This window comes from Oncorhynchus mykiss, chromosome 10 (assembly GCF_057628025.1).
Source record: "Oncorhynchus mykiss isolate SJ-2025 chromosome 10, ASM5762802v1, whole genome shotgun sequence".
Classification (NCBI taxonomy): domain Eukaryota; kingdom Metazoa; phylum Chordata; class Actinopteri; order Salmoniformes; family Salmonidae; genus Oncorhynchus; species Oncorhynchus mykiss.
Genome location: NC_143031.1, coordinates 38,994,458 through 39,021,136, shown reverse-complemented (window position 1 = coordinate 39,021,136; position 26,679 = coordinate 38,994,458). Strand labels below are relative to the sequence as shown.

The window sequence follows — 26,679 nt, the reverse complement described above, 5'->3', positions numbered from 1 at the left end:
TTTTCACTGATATTGATGCAGAAATAGTATGGTGCTGCCGACAGTTCTCACAAATACACAGCATACTTTCTCTCACAATCAATTCTCACTTAACAATGGCTCTCCCTACTGGTGATACAGAGTAACACAGATTCTATGACTTGTTACAGTGCCTTGTAAAAGTATTCATCCCCCATGGTGTTTTTCCTATTTTGTTGCATTACAACCTGTAATTTAAATCGATTTTTATTTGGATTTCATTTAACGGACATACACAAAATAGTCCAAGTTGGTGAAGGGAAATGTAAAAAAACAAACAAACAAAAAAAAAAAAAGGAAAAGTGGTGCGTGCATATGTATTCACCCCTTTTGCCATGAAGCCCCTAAATAAGGTCTGGTGCAACCAATTACCTTCAGAAGTCACATAATTAGTTAAATAAAGTCCACCTGTGTACAATCTAAGTGTCACACGATCTGTCACATGATCTCAGTACACATACACCTGTTCTGAAAGGCCCCAGAGTCTGCAACACCACTAAGCAAGGGGCACCATGATGACCAAGGAACTCTCAAAACAGGTCAGGGACAAAGTTGTGGCGAAGTACAGATCAGGGTTGGGTTTTAAAAAAATATCAGAAACTTTGAACATCCCCCAGAGTACCATTAAATCCATTATTAAAAAATAGAAAGAATATGGCACCACAACAAACCTGCCAAGAGAGGGCAGCCCACCAAAACTCACGTACCATGCAAGGAGGGCATTAATCAGAGAGGCAACAAAGATACCAAAGATAACCCTGAAAGAGCTGCAAAGCTCCACAGCAGAGATTGAAGTATCTGTCCATAGGACCACTTTAAGCCTTACACTCCACAGGGCTGGGCTTTATGGGAGAGTGGACAGAAAAAAGCCATTGCTTAAAGAAAAAAATAAGCAAACACGTTTGGTGTTCGCCAAAAGGCATGTGGGAGACTCCCCAAACATATGGAAGAAGGTACTCTGGTCAGATGAGACTAAAATGTAGCTTTTTGGCCATCAAGGAAAACACTAGGTCTGGCGCAAACCCAACACCTCCATCACCCCGAGAACAACATCCCCACAGTGAAGCATGATGGTGGCAGCATCATGCTGTGGGGATGTTTTCATCGGCAGGGACTGGGAAACTGGTCAGAATTGAAGGAATGATGGATGGCCCTAAATACAGGGAAATTCTTGAGGGAAACCTGTGTCAGTCTTCCAGATATTTGAGACTGGGACGTGGGTTCACCTTCCAGCAGGACAATGGCCCTAAGCATACTGCTAAAGCAACACTCAAGTGGTTTAAGGGGAAACATTTAAATGTCTTGGAATGGCCTAGTCAAAGCCCAGACCACAATCCAATTGAGAAACTGTGTTATGACTCAAAGATTGCTGTACACCAGCGGAACCCATCCAACTTGAAGGAGCTGGAGCAGTTTTACCTTGAAGAATGGGCAAAAATCCCAGTGGCTAGATGTGCCAAGCTTATAGAGACATACTCCAAGAGACTTGCAGCTGTATTGCTGCAAAATGTTTTTTTTTGTCTTACTTCTTGTTTGTTTCACAATAAAAAATATTTTGCATCTTCAAAATTGTAGGCAAATCCCCCCCAAAATCAAATTTAATTCAAGGTTAATTCCAACAAAATAGGAAAAATGCCCAGGGGGGTACATACTTTCGTAAGCCACTGTATGTGACCTACCAACTGATATATTTCGAGGCATGGTTACAAGGGTAGTGCTAACCTTAATTTTTAAATGTGTCTAACTGAAAAGACATTCGGGATTGTAAAATGACAAACATCTAAATCTTTTATTTAACCCCTCACAAAAAGAGAGTCTGTTAATGAACGATTGTATTACTTTAATGAGCTTTAACAGTGAGCAGGCACGGCTCCGCCCAAAATACAATAGAAACAGAAAACAGATTACATATACAACTAGAAACACAGATATGGGATAATATTTGTTTTAGAACGGAATTAGTAAGCACAGTTTTAAAACAAATCTCAGGAAAAAAAAAAGTTATTAGAACTAGTGCAAAAAGTTCTTAACATTAAAGCACAGTGTATAAAATGGCATAAGAAGTAGTCTCCTCACAGCATACAGGCTTAGGACACCAGTGTAGATTTATACCCCTTTTCCCTTCTCTGATTGAGGTACCAATCCTTTACATTCTAACGGATAAGCAACAGCGATGACTGACATAGGAGAGAGAAGGGTACAAGTGACCTTTTTGGAAATGGAGAGACCATACAATGTTACACACGTTAGTCATATAAGGCAGGCAAGATTTCCAATCCCAAGTTGCAGTTATCAACATTGTTGTCTCTTTTAGAGTGTTTGGCATCTTAAACCAGTTTATAATCAGCATGCTGACAATGTCCGTTAGATATTAAATGAAACAACACAGGCTGTCAAAAACAAAATATTGCACTTTTAGCAAAAGAAACGAGCAGTTTATCAGACTGACATGAGATTAGTTCTTACTAATTCATTGTGGGCATTAAAGGCTACAGTGATATAATTAAGCAATAAGGCACGAGGCGGTGTGGTATATAGCCAATATATATTGGCTAAGGGCTGTTCTTAGGGCCTGGATATAGCCATGGTATATTGGCCATGTACCACAAACGCCAGAGTTGCCTTATTGCTATTATAAACTGGTTACCAACATAATTAGAACAGTACAAATATTTTTGGGGGCATATTGTGGTATACAGTCTGATATACCACGGCTTTCAACCAATCAGCCATCAGGGCTCGAACCACCAATAGTATAATATATTTTATTTTAGATAAATAAATAATCTGAATCTCATGCATCTCATAGATCTCTGATTTGTTTATATTACTAAAATGCTCAGATATTCAAATCCAAGTTAAATTCATATACATACTGTATACAATACTCTGTAAAAACCTGTGCTATGATATAGTTTTTCAATAGTAAAATAGTTAAGATAGTTTTGTTAGGACATAAACAATATGCCTGTATTCTGGTAGACCAAGGTCACATATAGTATCTGTTTGGGAGGTGAACCCAAGGAATACTTTGTAAGATAAAAAACTATTCACAATTCCTATTTGTGAATCAATTTGTCACATTGGAAGACAGTTATTTTATTTCAGCTTCCCAAATACAAGCCCAATTTTTACCAACTATTTGTAAGAATAATACACAAATTATGCCAGGAAAAGAGAGGTCAGAAGTATTCAATCCAAGAAATCAGAAACATATGAGAACCATTTATATAATCATGCTCTAGCTTGTCTTTACAAATAACAAAACCGCTTCCCAACAGATTGCCTATGAATAAATCAAGGTGGATCTTTTTCTATATCTCTAATATTTAGAAGTATATTTATAAAGTTTTGGTTCATTCCAAATACTGTAATCACTGTATTTCACCATGAATGTAATGAACACACAAGAAGACATTGAGGGCATAGACACATGCCTCAGTTTTTTGATGACGCGATGCATTCACATCTTGAACATTTCTTAAACATTCAGCCATGATAACATTCTGCTCCAATTATCACTCTGGGTCTTTGTTATGTGTAATACGTGGTAAATTGTCTGTTTTATGAGTAAGAAATGATTGGTGTAGTTATAATACAGACAGTCTTCCATTGCACAATCATGTGCCTTCTGTAAGCGATTAGAGACCCAGTGGGGGTTTCAACTCGTTTCAATCAGCTTTGCATAAACACATGTTCCTCCACAGCATTAGTAGTGTACTTCTGACATCTATCAAAAACAACATGGTTTACCTTTGATTAGGATCTGTAATCCAATACTTGCATGAACTGATTCTACTTGGTGTATGATAATGAGGGTAGTGGTACTGAGAATAAGAATAATATTTACTCTGAGCCAAACAAAGTATTGTTGTGCGTATTCTGTTAGCTTGGAAGATGTAATGGTCATCTGATTTGTGTTGGGTCATTTACATTATATTGCTGACTTCTTCACTGTATTCACACACACACACACACACACACACACACACACACACACACACACACACACACACACACACACACACACACACACACACACACACACACACACACACACACACACACACACACACACACACACACACACACACACACACACACACACACACATCCAGATAAAAAAAATAGCATACGAGCCTGCAACTCATACTTTTCCCCACTGTGCAGTTCACAAACTCAACACCCAATGTCATACGTAAATCCCCAAAAACATCACTCAACTCATTAAATAGAGTAGTGATAAAACTTGAAAAAGGCCATTTGTACCCAAAACCTTCTCAGAAACAGCATACAGTACCTCTTTCAGTTACAAAATCGACGCTTCCTCTGGACCCTGGGATGATAGGAGACCCGCCTCTCTTTCCCTATGCCCTTTCATGTCCTCCTTACATGTGAGACATGTCTGGTTCTCAGTTTCGAAACCTCATCCACCTCCATACCTCTCTGTGTCGAGGTAGGGGAGGGCCCGTGCTTCGCCACTCCTCCGGTGTGGTGGAGGGTGAGGAGGTATACCGACCTGTAGCCTGCCCTGGAACGGTGTATAACCTCCTCATTGCTGATGTCCTGTGGAGGGGACTGGATGGAGAGAGAGGGTTATAAACGCCTCACTCCTCAGGTACTGTGAAGGAAGGGGTCTCTGTAGACTGGAGGCAGGGAACAGTAGAAACTCTTGTTCATATTCAGTCACTCCTCTCGGGCAGAGCTCTCCTCCAGGGGCAGGGGTACCATGGCCTCCAGGCCCACAGTGCCACTGCTCTGGACAGTGGAGAAGGAGACGACAGTGTGCAGCAGGATGAGGACCAGAACACACAGTCTTAGTCTGCTGCTGCACAGCCGCGATGCAGCTGACACGGGCGGGGAGCTGCGCCGCTGCCATGACGACGACCCTGGAAGCTGTGTCAGGGCGCACGCCGCCCCCACAGAGGGGTCGCAGCCACTCCATCTGACATCACAACACTCTGGGTCTGCATTGGTTAAATGGTTTTCTAGTAGCCCTGCATCACACACAGAGAAGAAACATAATTCAGATCCAGATTAGTTTTTCAGATGACAACAAACAAGATACCAGGCGATTCCAGCCCGGGAAAGCCCGAAAATATTTTTGGTATCTCAGAATGTTCTGGCAATTCTTACAAAGAAACGTCACTGGAAGGAATGATGTTTGACCTGCTCTTCACATTTGTATCACCATTTTTTGGAAAGTGATGACAGTGGTCATGAAAGTGGTCTACTGCAGAGATAGCCTGCAAAGTAATGACATACTTTCCAGGTCCATACCCAAACAGTTCGAACTACTAATTTTAAAAATTACTCTCTCCAGAAATAAGTCTCTCACTGTTGCTGCCTGCTACCGACCCCCCTCAGCTCCCAGCTGTGCCCTGGACACCATTTGTGAATTGATCGCCCCCCATCTAGCTTCAGAGTTTGTTCTGTTAGGTGACCTAAACTGGGATATGCTTAACACCCCGGCAGTCCTACAATCTAAGCTAGATGCCCTCAATCTCACACAAATCATCAAGGAACCAACCAGGTACAACCCTAAATCTGTAAACAAGGGCACCCTCATAGATGTTATCCTGACCAACTGGCCCTCCAAATACACCTCCGCTTTCTTCAATCAGGATCTCAGCGATCACTGCCTCATTGCCTGTATCCGCTACGGGCCCGCAGTCAAATGACCACCCCTCATCACTGTCAAACGCTCCCTAAAACACTTCTGCGAGCAGGCCTTTCTAATCGACCTGGCCCGGGTATCCTGGAAGGATATTGACCTCATCCTGTCAGCTGAGGATGCCTGGTCATTCTTTAAAAGTAATTTCCTCACCATCTTAGATAAGCATGCTCCGTTCAAAAAATGCAGAACTAAGAACAGATATAGCCCTTGGTTCACTCCAGACCTGACTGCCCTCGACCAGCACAAAAACATCCTGTGGCGGACTGCAATAGCATCAAATAGTCCCCGCGATATGCAACTGTTCAGGGAAGTCAGGAACCAATACACGCAGTCAGTCAGGAAAGCAAAGGCCAGCTTTTTCAAGCAGAAATGTGCATCCTGTAGTTCTAACTCCAAAAAGTTCTGGGACACTGTAAAGTCCATGGAGAACAAGAGCACCTCCTCCCAGCTGCCCACTGCACTGAGGCTAGGTAACACGGTCACCACTGATAAATCCATGATAATCAAAAACTTCAACAAGCATTTCTCAATGGCTGGCCATGCCTTCCTCCTGGCTACTCCAATCTCGGCTAACAGCTACTCGCCCAAGCCTCCCCAGCTTCTCCTTTACCCAAATCCAGATAGCAGATGTTCTGAAAGAGCTGCAAAACCTGGACCCGTACAAATCAGCTGATCTTGACAATCTGGACCCTCTATTTCTGAAACTATCCACAGCCATTGTCGCAACCCCTATTACCAGCCTGTTCAACCTCTCTTTCATATCGTCTGAGATCACCGCAGTCATCCCTCTCTTCAAAGGGGGAGACACCCTGGACCCAAACTGTTACAGACCTATATCCATCCTGCCCTGCCTATCTAAGGTCCTAGAAAGCCTAGTGAACAAACAGATCACTGACCATCTCGAATCCCACCGTACCTTCTCCGCTGTGCAATCTGGTTTCCGAGCCGGTCACGGGTGCACCTCAGCCACGCTCAAGGTACTAAACGATATCATAACCTCCATCGATAAAAGACAGTACTGTGCAGCCGTCTTCATCGACCTGGCCAAGGCTTTAGACTCTGTCAATCACCATATTCTTATCGGCAGACTCAGTAGCCTCGGTTTTTCTAATGATTCCCTGATCCACCTCTACGCAGACGACACCATTCTGTATACTTCTGGTCCTTCCTTGGACACTGTGCTATCTAACCTCCAAACGAGCTTCAATGCCATACAACACTCCTTCCGTGGCCTCCAACTGCTCTTAAACGCTAGTAAAACCAAATGCATGCTTTTCAACCGTTCGCTGCCTGCACCCGCACGCCTGACTAGCATCACCACCCTGGATGGTTCCGACCTAAAATATGTGGACATCTATAAGTACCTAGGTGTCTGGCTAGACTGTAAACTCTCCTTCCAGACTCATATCAAACATCTCCAATCAAAAAATCTAATCTAGAGTCGGCTTTCTATTCCACAACAAAGCCTCCTTCACTCACGCCGCCAAACTTACGCTAGTAAAACTGACTATCCTACCGATCCTCGACTTCGGCGATGTCATCTACAAAATAGCTTCCAATACTCTACTCAGCAAACTGGATGCAGTTTATCACAGTGCCATCCATTTTGTTACTAAAGCACCTTATACCACCCACCACTGCGACCTGTAAGCTCTAGTCGGCTGGTCCTCGCTACATTTTCGTCGCCAGACCCACTGGCTCCAGGTCATCTACAAGTCCATGCTAGGTAAAGCTCTACCTTATCTCAGTTCACTGGTCATGATGGCAACACCCACCCGTAGCACGCGCTCCAGCAGGTGTATCTCACTGATCATCCCTAAAGCCAACACCTCATTTGGCTGGCTTTCCTTCCAGTTCTCTGCTGCCTGTGACTGGTACGAATTGCAAAAATCGCTGAAGTTGGAGACTTTTATCTCCCTCACCAACTTTAAACATCTGCTATCTGAGCAGCTAACCGATCGCTGCAGCTGTACATAGTCCATCGGTAAATAGCCCACCCATTTTTACTTACCTCATCCCCATACTGTTTTCATTTATTTACTTTTCTGCACATTTGCACACCAGTATCTCTACCTGCACATGACCATCTGATAATTTATCACTCCAGTGTTAATCTGCTAAATTGTAATTATTCGCCTACCTCCTCATGCCTTTTGCACACAATGTATATAGACTCTTTTTTTTCTTTTTTCTACTGTGTTATTGACTTGTTTATTGTTTACTCCATGTGTAACTCTGTGTAGTTGTCTGTTCACACTGCTATGCCTTATCTTGGCCAGGTCGCAGTTGTAAATGAGAGCTTGTTCTCAACTAGCCTACCTGGTTAAATAAAGGTGAAATAAATAAAATAAAAAAATACAATTATAGGCCCTTTCTAGACCTATACAGTGCCTTCTGAAAGTATTCATACTCCTTGACTTATTCCACATTTTGTTGTTTTACAGCCTGAATTCAAAACTGATTAAATTAAACATTTTTTTTTACCAATCTACAAACAATACAAAGTGAAATTGTTGCACATTTTTTGAAAATGAAATACAGAAATATGACATTTACATAAGTATTCACACCCCTGAGTCAATGCTTTGTAGAAGCAACGGTTACTGCAGGGAGTCTTTCTGGCTAAAAGCTTTCCACACTTGGATTGTGCAACATTTGTCCATTATTCAAGCACTGTCAAATTCGTTCTTGATCATTGCTAGAAAACCCCTTTCATGTCTTGCCATAGATTTTCATGTAGATGTAAGTAAAAACTGTAACATGGCCACTCAGGAACATTCACTGCCTTCTTTGTAAGCAACTTGTGTTTTACGTTATTGTCCTGCTGAAAGGTAAATTCATATACCAGTGTCTGGTGGAAAGCAGACTGAACCAGGTTTTCCTTTGGGATTTTGCATGTGCTGAGCTCCATTCCATTTATTTTCTATCCTGAAAAACTCCCCAGTTCTTAATGATTGCAAGCATACCCATAATATGATGCAGCCACCACTCTGCTGGAAAATATGAGGAGTGGTACTCAGCAATGTGTTGAATTGGATTTGCCCCAAACATAACACCTTGTATTGAGGACCAAAAGTTAATTTATTTTCCACATATTTTTCAGTTTTACTTTAGTGCATTTTGCAAACAGAATGCATGTTTTGGAATATTTGTTATTCTGTACGGATTTTCTTCTTTTCACTCTGTCAATTAGGTTAGTTTTGTGGAGTAACTACAATGTTGTTGATCCATTCTCAGTTTTCTACTATCACTGCCCTTAACTCATTAGTCTTATGGTAAAATCCCTGAGCGGTTTCCTTCCTCCTTCAACTGAGTTAGGAAGGACATCTGTATCTTTGTAGGGACTGGGCGTATTAATACACCATCAAAAGTGTAATTAATAACTTCACTATACTCAAAAAACATCTACCAATAGGTGCCCTTTTTTGCGAGCCATTGGAAAACCTCCCTGGTCTTTGTGGTTGAATCGATATTTGAAATTCACTGCCCGACTAAGGGACCTTACAGATAATTGTATTTGTGGGGTACAGAGAGGGGGGTAGCCATACAAAAATAATGTTAAACACTATTACTGCACACAGAGTGAGTCCATGCAACTTATTATGTGACTTGTAAAGCAAATGTGTATTTTGGAACTTGCATAGACTTGCCATAACAAAGGAGTTGAATACTTATCGACTCAAGACATTTCAGCTTTTTAATTAGTAAACAATTTGAAAAACATAATTCCACTTCGACGACATGGGTTATTGTGTGGTAGCCAGTGACAACATTTTTTGATTATTACATTTTACAATTCTGGCTGTATAACAACAAAATGTAGAAAAATGTAAGGTCTGTGAATACTTTCTGAAGGCACTGTACTACGACCCGTACATCATACATCTTGTTTTCTAAAATATGGACTCGGTCTAGATTCTGTAATACAATTTTTCACATTAATTTATTAAACAGTAAAAATATTAATATGAATATCTCAAAAAGATTTTGCTTATTTTTTGTTTGGAAAACAATATTTTTGAAGACATTGCCCATACTTTAACCATATCGACATGTACATACTACCTCAATCAGCCTGACTAACCAGTGTCTGTATATAGCCTCGCTACTGTTGTTTTTCACTGTCTTTTTACGGTTGTTTGATTTCTTTACTTACCTATTGTTCACCTAATACCTTTTTTGCACTATTGGTTAAGAGCCTGCAAGTAAGCATTTCACTGTAAGGTCTGTTGTATTCGGCGCACATGACAAATACTTTGATTTGATTTTATACACTACCGTTCAAAAGTTTGGGGTCATTTAGAAATGTCCTTGTTTTTGAACAAAAAGCACATTTTTTGTCCATTAAAATAACATCAAGTTGATCAGAAATACAGTGTAGACATTGTTAATGTTATAAATGACTATTGTAGCAGGAAACGGCTGATTTTTCATGGAATATCTACATTGGCATACGGAGGCCCATTATCAGCAACCATCACTACCTGGATTATGTTGGAGAGGCTTCCATTAAAGAACACCCTCTGTGTTCTGTTAGACAGGTAACTCTTTATTTACAATATAGCAGGGGGTGTAAAGCCATAACACATATGTTTTTCCAGCAGCAGACGATGATCGATAACGCAAAAGCTGCACTGAAGTCAAACAAACAGCCCCAAAAATATTTTGATTATCAATTTCCCTCAGCCAATCATCAGTCATTTGTGTAAGTGCTGTGCTTCTTGAATGTCCTTCCCTATAAGCGTGCTGAAAGTCTGTTGTCAATTTGTTTACAGTAAAATAGCATTGTACTTGGTCAAACACTATTTTTTCCAAAACTTTACTAAGGGTTGGTAACAGGCTGATTGGTCTGCTATTTGAGCCAGTAAAGTGCGCTTTACTATTCTTTGGTAGCGGAATGACTTTTACTTCCCTCCAGAATTGAGGGCACACAATTTCTAGTAGGCTTAAATTGAAGATATGGCAAATAGGAGTGGCGATATCGTCCGCTATTATCCTAAGTCATTTTCCATCCAAGATGTCAGACTCCGGTGGCTTGTCATTGTTGATAGACAGCAATAATGTTTTCCCCTCTTCCATACTCAACTTTACGGAATTCAAAATTACAATTCTTGTCTTTCTTAATTTGGTCAGATACACTTGGATGTGTAGTGTCAGTGTTTGTTGCTGGCATGTCATACCTAAGTTTGCTAATCTTGCCAATGAAAAAATAATTAAAGTAGTTGGCAATATCAGTCGGTTTTGCAATGAATAAGCCATCTGATTCAATGAATGATGGAGCTGAGTTTGCCTTATTTCCGCAAATTTCATTGAAGGTGCTCCAAAGCTTTTTACTATCATTCTTTGTCATTTATCTTTGTATGATACTCTAGTTTCTTATTCTTTTTATTCAGTTTAGTCACATGATTTCTCAATTTGCAGCCAGATTTATTAGGCATTTGTTTGCCTCATCCCTCTCAACCATACCATTTTTTCAATTCCTCATCAATCCACGGGAATTGAACAGTTTTTTCTTAATGGGAGCATACTGGGATGAGCAATTTCATAAATGTGTCAAGTGCAACGTCTGTTTGCACCACAGACCAACAGATATTCTTTACATGAACAACATAGGAATCACTACAAAACGTATTGTATGACCTCTTATACACTATATTAGGCCCAGGCTTTGGAACTTTGGTTTTCCTAGATATGGCTATTATATTGTGGTCACTGCATCTGGATACCACTTTCAAGCATGAGTAAAGATGTGATCAGTACATGTTAATGATTTCATTCCTGTGCTGTTTGTAACTACCCTGGTAGGTTGACTGATAACCTGAACCAGGTTGCAGGTACTAGTGAATATTTTTCTTGAGTAGTCCCAGAAAGTCCTCCGTAATTTGACTCCCCCCTCATGCGAGAGAAAGGCCTATAGTAGGGTGTGCTTGGGAAAGATGGCGGAAGTGGATGATGAGTTCGAATCAAGCACAGTTTGTGTAGACGAATGTTCAGAATGGACAACAGTAGAATTGAAACCTGGAACAAAATGTACATTTTCTAAAATTGTAGTGGAGGATATGTGTATGAATCGCTTCTTGTTGGGATGCGTTTGTTGAATAAGGATGCATATGTGGGAGACCTGTTTGAGGTGTCGAAAATGGTTAGTATGCACTGGGAAAAGTGGACTCTGTCAGAGTGACCAGGAGTGGTCTTATTTTGATTCATTGCATTTCTGAAGAACAGAGGAAGATTGCAGTGAGCCTCAAAAGGATCCGGAAAACAGATTTTCCATTGTTGAGGTAATGGCAGCTACTGTCAACTACAGGCACAGATAGAACAAGGAGCTAGTTATAAAACAATCTGAGATATCCAAAACATTTTCAGGCCTTCCTGGTGTGGAATCGACCCACAGTTTCTGTGCAAATACATGAGCTTGAGAGAAAAATGGTAACAACAATAACGACTAAATGTCACTCAAGGCACCAATCATACTGTACCTGTACAGATGAAACTGGATAGTCCTCCGTAGACCAAGTCGTCATTGTCTGGTAACACAAAGGGGCACATGGTCTGGACCTCCAGACAATATTGCTTGCAGGGAATCCTGTGTTGACACTGGCTCTGGGTGGCGTTGAAGTATTCTGAGCATAACCAGGCTTTGTAGACTGACTGCAAGAGAAGAGCACAGCGCCTGGCAGCTTTCACACACAGCAGGTTTTTGTCATTGCAGTGTAATTGATGGACATTAAAACCATTTCTACAGTATTAGGGCAGCAGCTACTACAAACATCTATTTTCTGCTGAGGTGGAAATGGGTAGCTATAGTGAATCCTCTATAAGGGGACAGATGATACAAATTGGGCTGACTACAGTGATAGAAAACTTTGCCAAAACAAAGCCAACCCAGTATACACTTTGTCAAGGCCATCTCCAGGCCATCAGACTGTTGAACAGCTATCCCTACAGTAGTTGGCTACCTGCCCAGGACTCTGCCCTGCACCTTGATACTAATGCCCCATGTATATAGAGTCATTGAATGCTGGTCACTTCATATTCTGTTTATATACTGTTGCTTGTATGTGCATATGTATATACTTTATTCTCGAGATAGCTCATCCAAATATACCAACAGTGGCTTGCGAAAGTATTCACCCCCCTGGGCATTTTTCCTATTTTGTTGCCTTAAAACCTGGAATTAACATGTATTTTTGGGGGGTTTGTATCATTTGATTTACACAACATGCCTACCACTTAAAAGAAGCAAAATATTTTTTATTGTGAAACAAACAAGAAATAAGACAAAAAAACAACTGAAAACTTGAGCATGAATAACTATTCACCCCCTCAAAGTCAACACTCTGTAGAGACACCTTTTGCAGCAATGACAGCTGCAAGTCTCTTGGGGTATGTCTCTATAAGCTTGACACATCTAGCTACTGGGATGTTTGCCAATTCTTCAAGGCAAACTGCTCCAGCTCCTTCAAGTTGGATGGGTTCCGATTGTGTACAGCAATCTTTAAGTCATAACACAGATTCTCAATTGGATTGAGGTCTGGGCTTTGACTAGGCCATTCCAAGACATTTAAATGTTTCCCCTTAAACCACTCGAGTGTTGCTTTAGCAGTATGCTTAGGGTCATTGTCCTGCTGGAAGGTGAACCTCCATCCCAGTCTCAAATCTCTGGAAGACTGAAACAGGTTTCCCTCAAGAATTTCCCTGTATTTAGCACCATCCATCATTCCTTCTATTCTGACCAGTTTCCCAGTCCCTGCCAATGAAAACATCCCCATAGCATGATGTTGCCACCACCATGCTTCACTGTGGGGACTTGTTCTCAGGGTGATGAGAGGTGTTGGGTTTGCGCAAGACATAGTGTGTTCCTTGATGGCCAAAAAGCTACATTTTAGTCTAATCGAATCAGAGTGCCTTCTTCCATATGTTTGAGGAGTCTCCCACATGCCTTTTGGCGAACACCAAACGTGTTTGCTTATTTAGTTTTTTAAGCAATGGCTTTTGTCTGTCCACTATTCTGTAAAGTCCAGCTCCGTGGAGTGTATTGCATAAAGTGGTCCTATGGACAGATACGCCAATCTCCGCTGTGGAGCTTTGCAGCTCCTTCAGGGTTATCTTTGGTCTCTTTGTTGCCTCTCTGATTAATGCCCTCATTGCCTGGTCTGTGAGTTTTGGTGGCCGGCGTTCTCTTGGCAGGTTTGTTGTGGTGCCATATTCTTTCCATTTTTTAATAATGGATTTAATGGTGCTCCATGGGATGTTCAAAGTTTCTGATATTCTTTATAACCCAACCCAGATCTGTACTTTTCCACAACTTTGTCCCCGACCTGTTTGGAGAGCTCCTTGGTCTTCATGGTGCCGCTTGCATGGCGGTGCCCCTTGCTTTGTGGTGTTGCAGACTCTGGGGCCTTTCAGAACATATACTGAGATCATGTGACAGATCATGTGACACTTAGATTGCACACAGGTGGACTTTATTTAACTAATTGTGTGACTTCTAAAGGTAATTGGTTGCACTAGATCTTATTTAGGGGCTTCATAGGAAAGGGGTGAATACATATGCATGCACCACTTTTCCGTTATTTTTTTCCTTTCACTTCACCAATTTGGACTATTTTGTGTATGTCCTTTACATGAAATCCAAATAAAATCCATTAAAATGACAGGTTGTAATTCTACAAAATTGGAAAAACGCCAAGGGGGATGATTACTTTTACAAGGCACTGTACTACAGTACATACCATTTTATTTCGTAATGATATACTGTCTATACACCCCACATATTTATATTCTGGGTTCTTTCTGACACATGCTAACTAATACAATCTACTCTGGATAGTTACTTGGACTTGTTCAGTCATTTCTTGATTTCTTGTTTTGATTATTGAGTATTTGTGAGACATTCTACTGCACTGTTGGAGCTAGTAACACAGTACATTCTACTGTACTGTTGGAGCTAGTAACACAACACATTGTACTGTACTATTGGAGCTAGTAACACAAGACATTCTACTGTACTGTTGGAGCTAGTAACAAGACATTCTACTGTACTGTTGGAGCTAGTAACACAAGACATTCTACTGTACTGTTGGAGCTAGTAACACAAGACATTCTACTGTACTGTTGAGGCTAGTAACACAAGACATTCTACTGTACTGTTGGAGCTAGTAACACAACACATTGTACTGTACTGCTGGAGCTAGTAACACAAGACATTCTACTGTACTGTTGGAGCTAGTAACACAAGACATTCTACTGTACTGTTGAGGCTAGTAACACAAGACATTCAACTGTACTGTTGAGGCTAGTAACACAAGACATTCTACTGTACTGTTGGAGCTAGTAACACAAGACATTCTACTGTACTGTTGGAGCTAGTAACACAACACATTCTACTGTACTGTTGAGGCTAGTAACACAAGACATTCAACTGTACTGTTGGAGCTAGTAACAAGACATTATACTGTACTGTTGAGGCTAGTAACACAAGACATTCTACTGTACTGTTGGAGCTAGTAACACAAGACATTCTACTGTACTGTTGGAGCTAGTAACAACACAATCTACTGTACTGTTGGAGCTAGTAACACAAGACATTCTACTGCGCTGTTGGAGCTAGTAACAAGACATTCTACTGTACTGTTGGAGTTAGTAACACAAGACATTCTACTGTACTGTTGGAGCTAGTAACACAAGACATTCTACTGCGCTGTTGGAGCTAGTAACACAAGACACTCTTCTGTACTGTTGGAGCTAGTAACACAAGACATTCTACTGCGCTGTTGGAGCTAGTAACACAAGACATTCTACTGCACTGTTGGAGCTAGTAACACAAGACACTCAAGTGCACTGTTGGAGCTAGTAACACAAGCATTTCACTGCAGCTGCTATAACACCTGCAAATTTGTACGCGACCAATAAACTTGATTTTATTCAGGGCTGTAGCCATGGAACCCTATAGTGAAATTTACTGAGTCAGCCACTGTGGTAATGCACACTGTAAATCACTGTAAGACAAGCACTGTATGGGGCCAGTGAACTACATTGAGTACAGTACAATGTAGCTAAAGGAAAGCCAGGGTACATCTTCATCCTACTCAGGAAGCTCTCCACCAGGCCCTGTGTTTGATTAAGTAAGAGAGATAAATATAGATGATAATATGAGCAAGGCAGCAGCAGCAGCCCTCCACAGACAGAGGCACAGGAAACAGGGCAGCAGTGATGTAGACAGAGGACCACAGCAGTTTCTTCACCTCGCTCTGCTGTGGAGCCAAGGGCTACCGCTGTCATGCCAGCAGGATGAGCCAGAGCCTTTCACAGCCATTCTATGTATCATATGGTCAGCCTCCCATCACTACACCCAATACTACAACCTGTCTTTTCTTTATTCACAACAGGATAAGGGTAGGTACTGGTCGGTTCCTGGATGAGAGACTAGATACTGCTGGAAGTGGTGTTGGACGGCTAGTAGGAAGCACTCTTTCCGCTGCTCTAAAAAAAATATCAACGCCCCAGGGCAGTGATTGGAGATATTGCCCTGTGTAGCGTGCCGTCTTTTGGATGGGCCGTTAAAACGGGTGTCCTGACTCTCTGTTGTCACTAAAGATCCCATGGCACTTATCGTATGAGTAAGCGTGTTAATCCCAATGTCCTGGGTACATTTCTGTCCATCGTACCATCATGGTCACCTAACCATCAACAGTTTCCAATTGGCTCATTCATCCCCCTCCTCTCTCCTGTAACGATTCCCCAGGTCGTTGCTGTAAATGGGAATGTGTTCTCAGTCAACTTATATGGTCAAATAAAATTATACAATTCTGAAGACGAGTCAGCCCCACCAAGAGTAAACATTGTGAAGGATGAGGATGTCTGCTGCGACACAAATCTAAGTACAGATACTCAATTATTTTATTGCACAATTACAACACAATACATCAAACACTACAGTATATTACAACTTTGTCCAATGTTCTGTGTCTCCCTCTACATGCTTTCTTGGTTCATCTTTCAATTACAAACCCCACTCACTCCTGAGAGAGACAGAGACGAGAGAGGAATTCCCTGACTACATTTCCATACACATTAACCTGCAGTATGTTGCTGACAGATGGTACGCTGGAATTGTGTTTCCAGAATGACAAAGACCATCAAGGAACTCATCAACATCCACATGAACAAGGGGGCTCAGAGAACTGAACCCATCTGATTGAATAAGTTAACACCACAGAAGGTGACTCTGTAACATAAGACGTTATCAAACATCGTGTTTTACAAGACACTTGTGCAGAGTAAGAAAAAAAAGAGCTAGAGGCTGTTTTGTATGTACAACCTATTGCAACACAATACTAATCCTGCAATACAAAATGAAATAGTTGCGAGAGATGAGGCGATTAGACCAGCATCCCGGAGTCGCCTCTCCAATGTTGACGTTGAGACTGGTGTTTTGCGGGTACTATTTCATTAAGCTGCCAATTGAGGACTTGTGAGGTGTTGGTTTCTCAAACTAGACACTAATGTACTTGTCCTCTTGCTCAGTTGTGTACTGGAGGGGTGCAACTCAACTTTAGGAAGGTGTTCTTAATGTTTTGTACACTCGGTGTATAATAAGCCTAGTGCATGGTAGCTGGCAGAGAAAGGAACCAGTGATGGTAGGGAAACATTGATTTTAGGTTTCATCAATGAACCTCCAGAGAACACTGATTCATTCAATCTTAATCTGGGATTAAATTCAAAGCTACTTCATCCTCCTCTTGCGATGCCATTGCATCAGTGTAGTGTCTGCAATCTGTACTAAGACTCACTTGTACACGGTTGAATTGGGGACAATTCAGTTTCACAGCACACAGCAATCAAAGATGGCGACTGGAGTGCATGTGCGCACATAACACTCGGGGCCAAATGCAAACTCTGCTCTCCCTTGCTCTTTGGTAAATTATGGAGATCCCCAATTTAGCTACTGATTTTAAACACGTGTGAGTGTGGCTATGAAATACCAGTTATCAGTGTAAGTTGACTATAGTTATTTCCTTCATTTATCCAAAATTGGAGTGGAGGATACGTGTTTGAATGATAATGAATCACTTCTTGTTGGGATGCATTTGTTGAGTAAGGATGCATATGTGGGAGACCCGTTTGAGGTGTCAAATGGTGAAGTAAGGTCTAAGGCACTGCATCTCAGTGCAAGACGCGTCACTATAGTCCCTGGTTTGAATCCATGCTGTATCACATCCGGCTGTGATTGGAAGTCCCATAGGGCGGCGCACAATTGGCCCAGTGTCATCCGGGTTTGGCCGGGGTAGGCCATCATTGTAAATAAGAATTTGTTCTTAACTGACTTGCCTAGTTAAATACATGTAAAGGTTAAATTTAAAAAAATACAAAATAATTTAAAGTATGCGCTGGGAAAAGTCTGTCAGAGTGACCAGGAGAGGTCTTCTTTAGATTCATTGTATTTCTGAAGAACAGAGCAAGATTGCAGTGAGCCTCAAAAGAATCCGGACAACAGAAGTTTTGTCTTAGTAGAGCACCCGTCAAAGGAGTCATCTTGGTGTGACATCGGATGTTCAGGTTGAATCTCCTATGCGGCGGCTATTAAAATAATTGAGAAAACAAATGATGCTAGTGAAGATATGGTAGTCAATGCACCACAGCCTGTAGTAAATGTTTGCTGCCAGTCAAAAGATACCTTGGTGGATTTTGTGGCGTTCATTGCCACAGGTATAAACCGTACGGCACAAGTCTCAACGAAGGCTAAGAAACTGGAGCTTAGTGTGACTGCGGGAGAAAGGTTTTGGGGATTTAAGGATTTTACATCTAAAGACCTGCAAAGGGTACTGGTGCTGGAAGACCCACCCTTCCAGGTTTCTCTTGAGCCTGTGTAGGGATCAGATTAGTTTTATTTTTTTCACAGAAAAGTTGTTGAATTTTTTCTTTTTGTAGTTTGGTAGTTTTATGGTAGTTTGTTACTGTTTTTGGCAATTTTGTTTCCATCCCGCACAGTAGGTGCGCATTAAATGCACATTAAATTGCGCGATCGCCAATATACCATAGAAGAAGAAGGTGTTAACCCATGTTCACGGTTAGCCACTGTTATGTAAATACAAGCTGAAAAGTATCAGTGGCCTGGGCTTGGCCCTCGATACGAGACGCGCCAGCGCACGTGTGCTTGTACACCATCGGATAAATGAGACACCCACACTACTTTTCCCCACGGGTTCTGCCATTTTGTCCTGTCCCCAACTCAAAGATGATGGAAAAATGAAGATGTCCCACTCAGGCCGTTTACCATTGAACAAAAATTGTCACAGTACGCTACTTCCTGGTTCAAGTCCCATTCTGCTTTTAGGCTTCAAATTCATGAAAATGTGGTCATTCAAGAAATATGTCAAATGTTATTTGTTGATTCATTTAGTTTTGATTGTGTTATTGTATTTTTCGTAATCGAAAACCTACATAGAAGGCATTGGGTAAAGATAATTAATCCACAAATACAAATATAATTTTAGATATATCTTAAATGACCCCATTTTCATGAATTTAATGATATAAGCTTGAAGCCCATTCAAAAACTGTAAAGGACTTGAACCAGGCGGGACATTCATAGGGTGTTCCGTTCTGCTCTCCTATAGACACCAATGCGATAGCAGCTACTGTAGGTCTGGTCTGCTTAGTTCATTGACTGTATATGAACCAGAAAAAAATGAGGGAGAGGGATTTTTCCGCTTCCTCTTCCGTCTCTGCCCTAATTTTGGGCGTGACAATTATTTCATCAAATTTGTGAAAACATGGTCATTTTAGATATTTACAATTATATCAGTGCTTGTGGGTAAAAACTACAAGGCAACTTCCTGGAAAACGACAAGTCACTTTCATACCATATTTCTTATTAGTTTCTTGAGATATATAACAGTTTGTTTGAGAAAGGCCTGTGACAATTGTGCTATGTCTGGTTTAGACATTATATAGCCTCATTGTTGGATAAAATAAGTTACCAGTTATTTGGTCAAGTGCACCCCTGCTCATTGTGGTTTAGCCCGAGAGTGGCACTAGGGGTGTGCTCAGCAGGACACAAGTTATGTTCAGATAGAAATATGCTATATAGAACAAACATGCCTCTCTGACATGTAGAATAAAGAATCACCTGGAAATCAGTGTTTTTACGCTTTTATGTGTCATCCTCTGGGTTTCTTGTACTTTTAAATACCTTTTTAAAGGTAACGTCAGTGATATGAAGTAGATCATACATACCCAGCAGGCGGTCCGGATCAGGATCAGTACCAATAATGGGATCAATACGGACAGCTATTCCCATGTTAAAATGTTATGGAATGCATTTGCTCCATTGTTTTTCATGGTAGGTCACTCTGGTAGGCCTACATTATGATCAAATAGCCACAGCAGCCTACTCGGCCACTGTTAAAACTGTAACTTAAAGCGGGTACAGCCTCAGTGTTCACAGTAAATCCTCATAGTTGCACAGAATTTTCATAATGTTCAAGTTTGCACTCAGCAGACCTGAAATTTTGTCAGTGTTGAAAAAAAGTAGAGGAAACATTGCTTGCGTGGTGGGGGTTTGTTACTACGCCATAAAGAATGATAGAGTTCGTCCGCCCTTGAGTGCGTCCACCAATTTATTGTAGTTAACCACAGGAGGTTGATGGCACCTTAATTGGGGAGAAAGGAATCGTAGTAATGACTGTAGCGGAATTACTGGAATGGTAACAAATACATAAAACACAAGATTTCCAGATGTTTGATGCCATTCCATTTGCTCAGTTCCAGCCATTATTATGAGATGTTCTCCCCTCAGCAGCCTCCTGTGTAGTCAACTGGGTGGGACTTCCAACTTCATTGGCTGATCTCTCATGTCATGTCCAACCAGGTCATCTGGAGGGATTATCTAATTGTGAAGAAGAAAATGGACTACTGCCCATGCTGTCAAAAACGCTATAATGGCACAGATACAAAGATGAGTCCTCTATCTAACTCTATGTACTACACTGATAAATGACAGTATCCCTCCGGACATTTGTCACCTAGGAAATGTGTGTGGTAGTTGAGTACCCCTGATGTGAATGCAAAAGTAAACAGCATAGAGGGTCAATTTCAGCAACAACTAAGAGTGTTGGAGCTCGTGGCTAAACTCTCCATTGTTCTGGTTCCGTGGCTACCACATTGTAAGAGTGTGAAACGAACCCATGCACATGCGCAGATACTATGTGTGACTGTGTGAGAGCGAAGTCTTGCATCTTACTCATCACAATATCTGTGGTGCTGCTCATGCAACGTCATTTCGCTGACTCTACCTTTAAACTGTACAAATTGTTTTACCCAGAATAAAATTAATCAATCAGTATTGATTATTTTAGATTCGATTTTGATATCGGAACCTGTCAAATGTGGCTCATAGTTTGTTTTTATAAGTACTTTAGCTTATTTCTTAAGTTCTTTCTTTGTATTGTTTTTGTGTTTATTGTTTTGTACTGTTAGGTATTACTGCACTGTTGGAGCTAGAAACACAAGCATTTCACTCCACCTGTGATAACACCTGCTAAATATGTGTACAAGCCCAAAACAATTTGATTTGATTTATTTTGCCAACATTATATTTATTCTAACCACCTCTACCATCAATTTGATTTGAAATGACATATTTTTCCTCTTCTCATCCTTAGCCTCTTACCTGCCTGTCTCCCCGACCGCAAGACACGTTTATCTTTTCAACATGGATAAACGTCTGGAGCATGTTAGAACTTGGAGATGTTGGATGATGCATCTGGAAAACTTCAATCTAGCAAGCGTAAGTTGACTTCACAATGATGAACTGAGACATACAGTGAACTTTAAAGGCCACCTATGTCCACCACTGAGAACACTGTGTCTAGGCCAGTTTGATTGATGCCGCCAAAGACCTATAGCGCTGACCTGCCATACTGTAGGGCATTTTTCAGTGGGCTCCAAACAAATTGCATAGAGAACAAGAACACAACAGAATCAACTTTAAGTGCTGCACACAGTTGGATGGAGTCTACTTTTCTAGCTAATAGGGGGCTCTTCACTCTTCTGTAGCAATATGGGCATAATGATGCAGAGCAGACAAAGGAAATGTCTGCTTTTTAACGACCTTTCCATGGATTTTCTCATGACATCATGGGTCTGTCTTCCTTTTATGAGGCCTATTAAAAAGTCAGCCCTGGGCATCCCTAGTCAGTCGACAACACACTGTTAAAACCGAGCCTATCTTCCACACAGCTATCCTCTCCACAGTTAGAGACCACACGGCGTGACATGGGAAGTTCTATGAAATGTGTGTTTTGATTTGACTTCTTTGAGCACACTGTAGTGTAGTTCGGCATACTGCAGTAGTCTTTCAGTCAAAGCAAAAGTTGTCTGTCGTATTCTTTTCACCAGCAGATGTCCTCACTGCTACATTGAAACCCTGTTTCGCGTTGCCATAAATCACATTCATCATGGCTGTTAGTTGTCATATCCTCCTAACACCCAGCAAAAAAAAGCTATTTTTATTTGTTTCACATCCGATTAGTGTTTGGGTTGGATTTTTTTTTTTACAAATAAAATAAAATGTGAACACATTGTTTATTTTATGTAGTGGACATAAGAAATTGGTTGATAATAAATATGAAACACTTAACATTACAATAAATGGGTTCAGTAGGTAAAAACCATAGTTGGCGCATCCTGATGTCCACTACAGAGGACATAAAAAGCTCTTATTTATTTAATGTGAAAAAAACATTACACTGATCTGACAACTCACCAAACTATTCTTGAGATATTTACTTACTATAAACAATTTGAATATCAAACTCACAAAAAAATATAATTACACAATTACACGCACTAACCTTTCTTATACCATAAAATGTGCTAATTGTGTTTGGCAGCAATTCTGAAAAACCAGGAAGAGAAAGTTATCCAGGTCACAGCCTCACATGTGATATCATTGAAAAGCCCAGAATGGCCTCTCAAAGGCACACCAGGAATTAATTACCACAGTGGCATGAATGGCCTCAAAGATACAGACCAAAAACCAATGTCCATAAGAGTGGACAAAAATGAATTGCTCGGTCTCAGGACAATAAAAAATGATTTCCTGTTTACCATCCAATAATTAAAAGTAATTCCTAGAAATGGGAAAAATCACAAATCCATTTTTTTTTTCTACAATCTTAATAAATTACCTTAAATGAAACATTCTTCAATGTTTCATGACTTTCCGAGTAACAGCATCAGATTTATTGAATTCTTGGTCAAATAGACATTGAGCACATTATGATCAACAAACCCAAAGTCCAAATCATTAAATGATGTTCTACATAATGATAGCCTGTCTCCTAGATGTGCTAAACGCTAGCTTAGCTTTGAATGTGCTCTGTGAAAGACTCAAGGAGAGCAGAGTGTGCTAACCTGACAACCTGGCTTTGTGTGGGTCTCAGACTAAGGAGTGTTAGCCGCTTGCCTGGCTCTGAATGTGGGCCTGCTAACCTGGCTGGCTGTCCTTACACAGCCCAATGAGTTGGCTCCATGCCTAGCCCCGCAGACAGACACACAGCACAGTACAGCACAGGGCTACTCTTAACACGCTGGAGACAGTCAACTGCATGAGATCACTGATGCTTCAAGTGCTCAATAGAAAGTCATAAGAGACACAGGGAAAATAAGCCTTTTACCAGTCATCCAGTACTTCTCATGCTGTCATAGTGTTTAATGTTAGCCCATTAAGAATGTGTCATGGTGGTCTTGTGTATACAGATAGCTTCTAGTATGTAAAGGTGGAGGTAGAATGTAATGAGTCATATTTGCTGCAGGTCCTATATTCGGCCAGGACTGAAAGTGATGTTGGAGGAAAGCATCCAGAGCAGATTCAATTAAAGCAAAGTACACCACATGACCAAAAGTATGTGGACACCAACTCGTCGAACATCTCATTCCAAAATCACATGCATAAGAAGTCGGTCCCCCCTTTGTTGCTATAACAGCCTCCACTGTTCATGGAAGGCTTTCCACTAGATGTTGGCCTGGCTCACAGTCTGCGTTACAATTCATCCCAAAGGTGTCCTATGGGGTTGGGGTCAGTGCTCTGCGCAGGCCAGTCAAGTTCTTCCACACCGATCTCAACAAACCATTTCTGTATGGACCTCACTTTGTGCACAGGGGCATTGTCATGCTGAAACAGGAAAGGGCTTCCCCAAACTGTTGCCACAAAGTTGGAAGCACAGAATTGTCTAGAACAAGGGGAGGTCAAAGTACGGCCCGCCGGGCACTTCAATCCGGCCGAGACATACATTATTTATTTATTTATTTTAAATAAAAGTACTTTTGTTTTTACCCATTTCTTCTCCCCAATTGGTAGTTACAGTCTTGTCCCATTGCTGCAACTCCTGTACGGACTCGGAAGAGGCGAAGGTCGAGAGCCGTGTGTCCTACGAAACACGACTCAGCCAAGCGGCACTGCTTCTTGACACAATGCCCCCTTAACCCGGGAGCCAGCCGCACCAATTTGTCGGATTAAAAACTGTACACCTGGCGACCATGTCAGCGTACATGCGCCCGGCCCGCCACAGGAGTTGCTAGAGCGCAATGGGACAAGGAAATCTCGGCCTGCCAAACCCTCTCCTAACCCGGACGACCCTGAGCCAATTGTGCGCCGCCTTATGGGTCTCCCAATCACGGTAATCTGTGTCATAGCCTGGGATTGAACCCGGGTCTGTAGTGATGCCTCAAGCATGGCAATGCTGCGCCACTCTGGAAGCTTTTTTTTAACAAACAATTTGTCCCCCAACAAACGCGGCCCTCCGTTGAATTTCAAAATCCCGAAGTGGCCCTCGAGCCATGGTTTCCATGGCTGCTTCCAGAGGCAGTTTGGAACTCGGTAGTGAGTGTTGTAACCGAAGACAGACGATTTTCATGTGCTACGCGCTTCAGGACTTGGTGGTACCATTCTGTGAGCTTGTGTGGCCTACCATTTCGCGACTGAGCCGTTGTTGCTCCTAGACGTTTCCACTTTACAATAACAGCACTTACAGCTGACCGGAGCAGCTCTAGCAGGGCAGAAATTTTGCGAACTGACTTGTTGGAGAGATGGCATCCTATGACGGTGCCACATTGAAAGTCACTAAGCTATTCAGTAAGGCCATTTTAATGCCAATTTTTTGTCTATTTTATTTTATTTATCCGTTATTTTACCAGGTAAGTTGACTGAGAACACGTTCTCATTTGCAGCAACAACCTGGGGAATAGTTACAGGGGAGAGGAGGGGGATTAATGAGCCAATTGTAAACAGGGGATTATTAGGTGACCGTGATGGTTTGAGGGCCAGATTGGGAATTTAGCCAGGACACCGGGCTTAACACCCCTACTCTTGCGATAAGTGCCATGGGATCTTTAATGACCTCAGAAAGTCAGGACACCCGTTTAACGTCCCATCCGAAAGACGGCACTCTAGACAGGGCAGTGTTCCCAAACACTGCCCTGGGGCATTGGGATATTTTTTTAGACAAGAGGAAAGAGTGCCTCCTACTGGAGATGGAGATTGCATGGTTGTGTGCTTGATTTTCTACACCTCTCAGCAACTTGTGTGGCTGAAATAGCTACATCCACTAATTTGAAAGGGTGTCCACATACTTTTGTATATATAGTGTATGTCTGCACCGTTTTAATCACCTCGTTAAGTATGGTGTTAAGCAGCTATCTAATCACGAACCTTTTAAGGTGCGTTTACACACACAACAATTCTGATGTTTTTACCACTAATTGGTCTTTTGACAAATCACATCAGATTTTTTCAGAGCTGATCTGATTGGTCAAAAGACCAATGTTGAAAAAAAGATCAGAATTGGGCTGCCTGTGTAAACGCAGCCTAAAAGGAAAATTACAATTGGCTCAGAACAGGGCAGCACGGCTGGCCCTTAAATGTACTGAGAAGAGCTGACATTAATAATATGCATGTAAATCTCTCATGGCTCAAAGAGGAGAGATTGACTTCATCACCCCAAAAAATTGTGAGAAGTGTTGACATGCTGAATGTAGCAAGGTGTCTGTTTAAACTACTAGCACACAGCTCAGACACCCATGCATACCCCACAAGACATGCCACCAGTGATCTCTTCACAATCCCCAAGTCCAGAACAGACTATGGGAGGCACACAATACTACATAAAGCCATGGCTACATGAAACTCTATTTCACATCAGGTAACTGGTTCAACCAGTAGAATCAGATAAATAAATCTGATAAAAATACACCTTATGGAGACACACACACACAGGCATAGACACATGGCAAGTCACACACACACATACAAATGGATTTTGAATTGTAGATATGTGATAGTAGAGTTTTGTCCTGTGGGCACACACAATGTGTTGTGAAAAGTGTTATGAAATGTAATGTCATGTAATATTTAAAATTATATATAACTGTCTTAATGTGTTTGGACCCCAGGAAGACTAGCTGCTTCCAAGGCAGCAGCTAATGGGGATCACTAATACATTCAAATAAATACAGTCAGCAGGCGGTCAGACAGCCTTAACGTCTCTCAGAGCAGATGTGATTTTCACTCCTGCCACTACACAGTAAAACCTGTCATTATGCACAGCTCAGGAAAAGAGCAGAGAGTGAGTTAAGAGTATAAGCCTCAAAGGTTGCCAAAACAAGTTTAGAAATTCCTAGTATTGTGAGTGTGTTGTATTCAATATATATGTACATACAGCGTATTATAGTATCGCCCATTCAATCTTCTACAATTGCATTTTTCCTATCCTTTTAGCAATGAGAAAAAAATGCATATCACTTGTCTGTGGTGCACCTAGCTTGCGGTTGAATCAATAGGTATAGCTTGTTGCAAAGGGGAGGTTGCTTATCTGAACCACAGATAAGTAAAATCAATTGTTCCAAGATAAACATTTGGAGTAAGTATCAGCTACAAATGTGACCTCAGATCACACTCAGTTGGTACAAAACACAGTCCA

The 26,679-nt window shown here is 41.4% G+C and overlaps 1 protein-coding gene across 2 annotated transcripts in view; it reads right to left on the bottom strand.

Annotated features, from left to right (window-relative positions):
- Window positions 1-1,840: 1,840 nt before the first annotated feature.
- The window catches only part of LOC110533845 (NALCN channel auxiliary factor 2-like), a 63,402-nt gene continuing 38,563 nt past the window's right edge, over window positions 1,841-26,679 (bottom strand). For both annotated transcript variants that reach the window (XM_090186558.1, XM_021618385.3), the window contains exons 2-3: window positions 12,175-12,346; window positions 1,841-5,015 (exon numbers count right to left, since the gene is read on the bottom strand). In XM_090186558.1, coding sequence (XP_090042684.1) covers window positions 4,705-5,015; window positions 12,175-12,244 — 381 coding nt within the window. In that variant the 5' untranslated portion in view covers window positions 12,245-12,346 and the 3' untranslated portion in view covers window positions 1,841-4,704. The remainder of the gene's footprint in view (window positions 5,016-12,174; window positions 12,347-26,679) is intronic.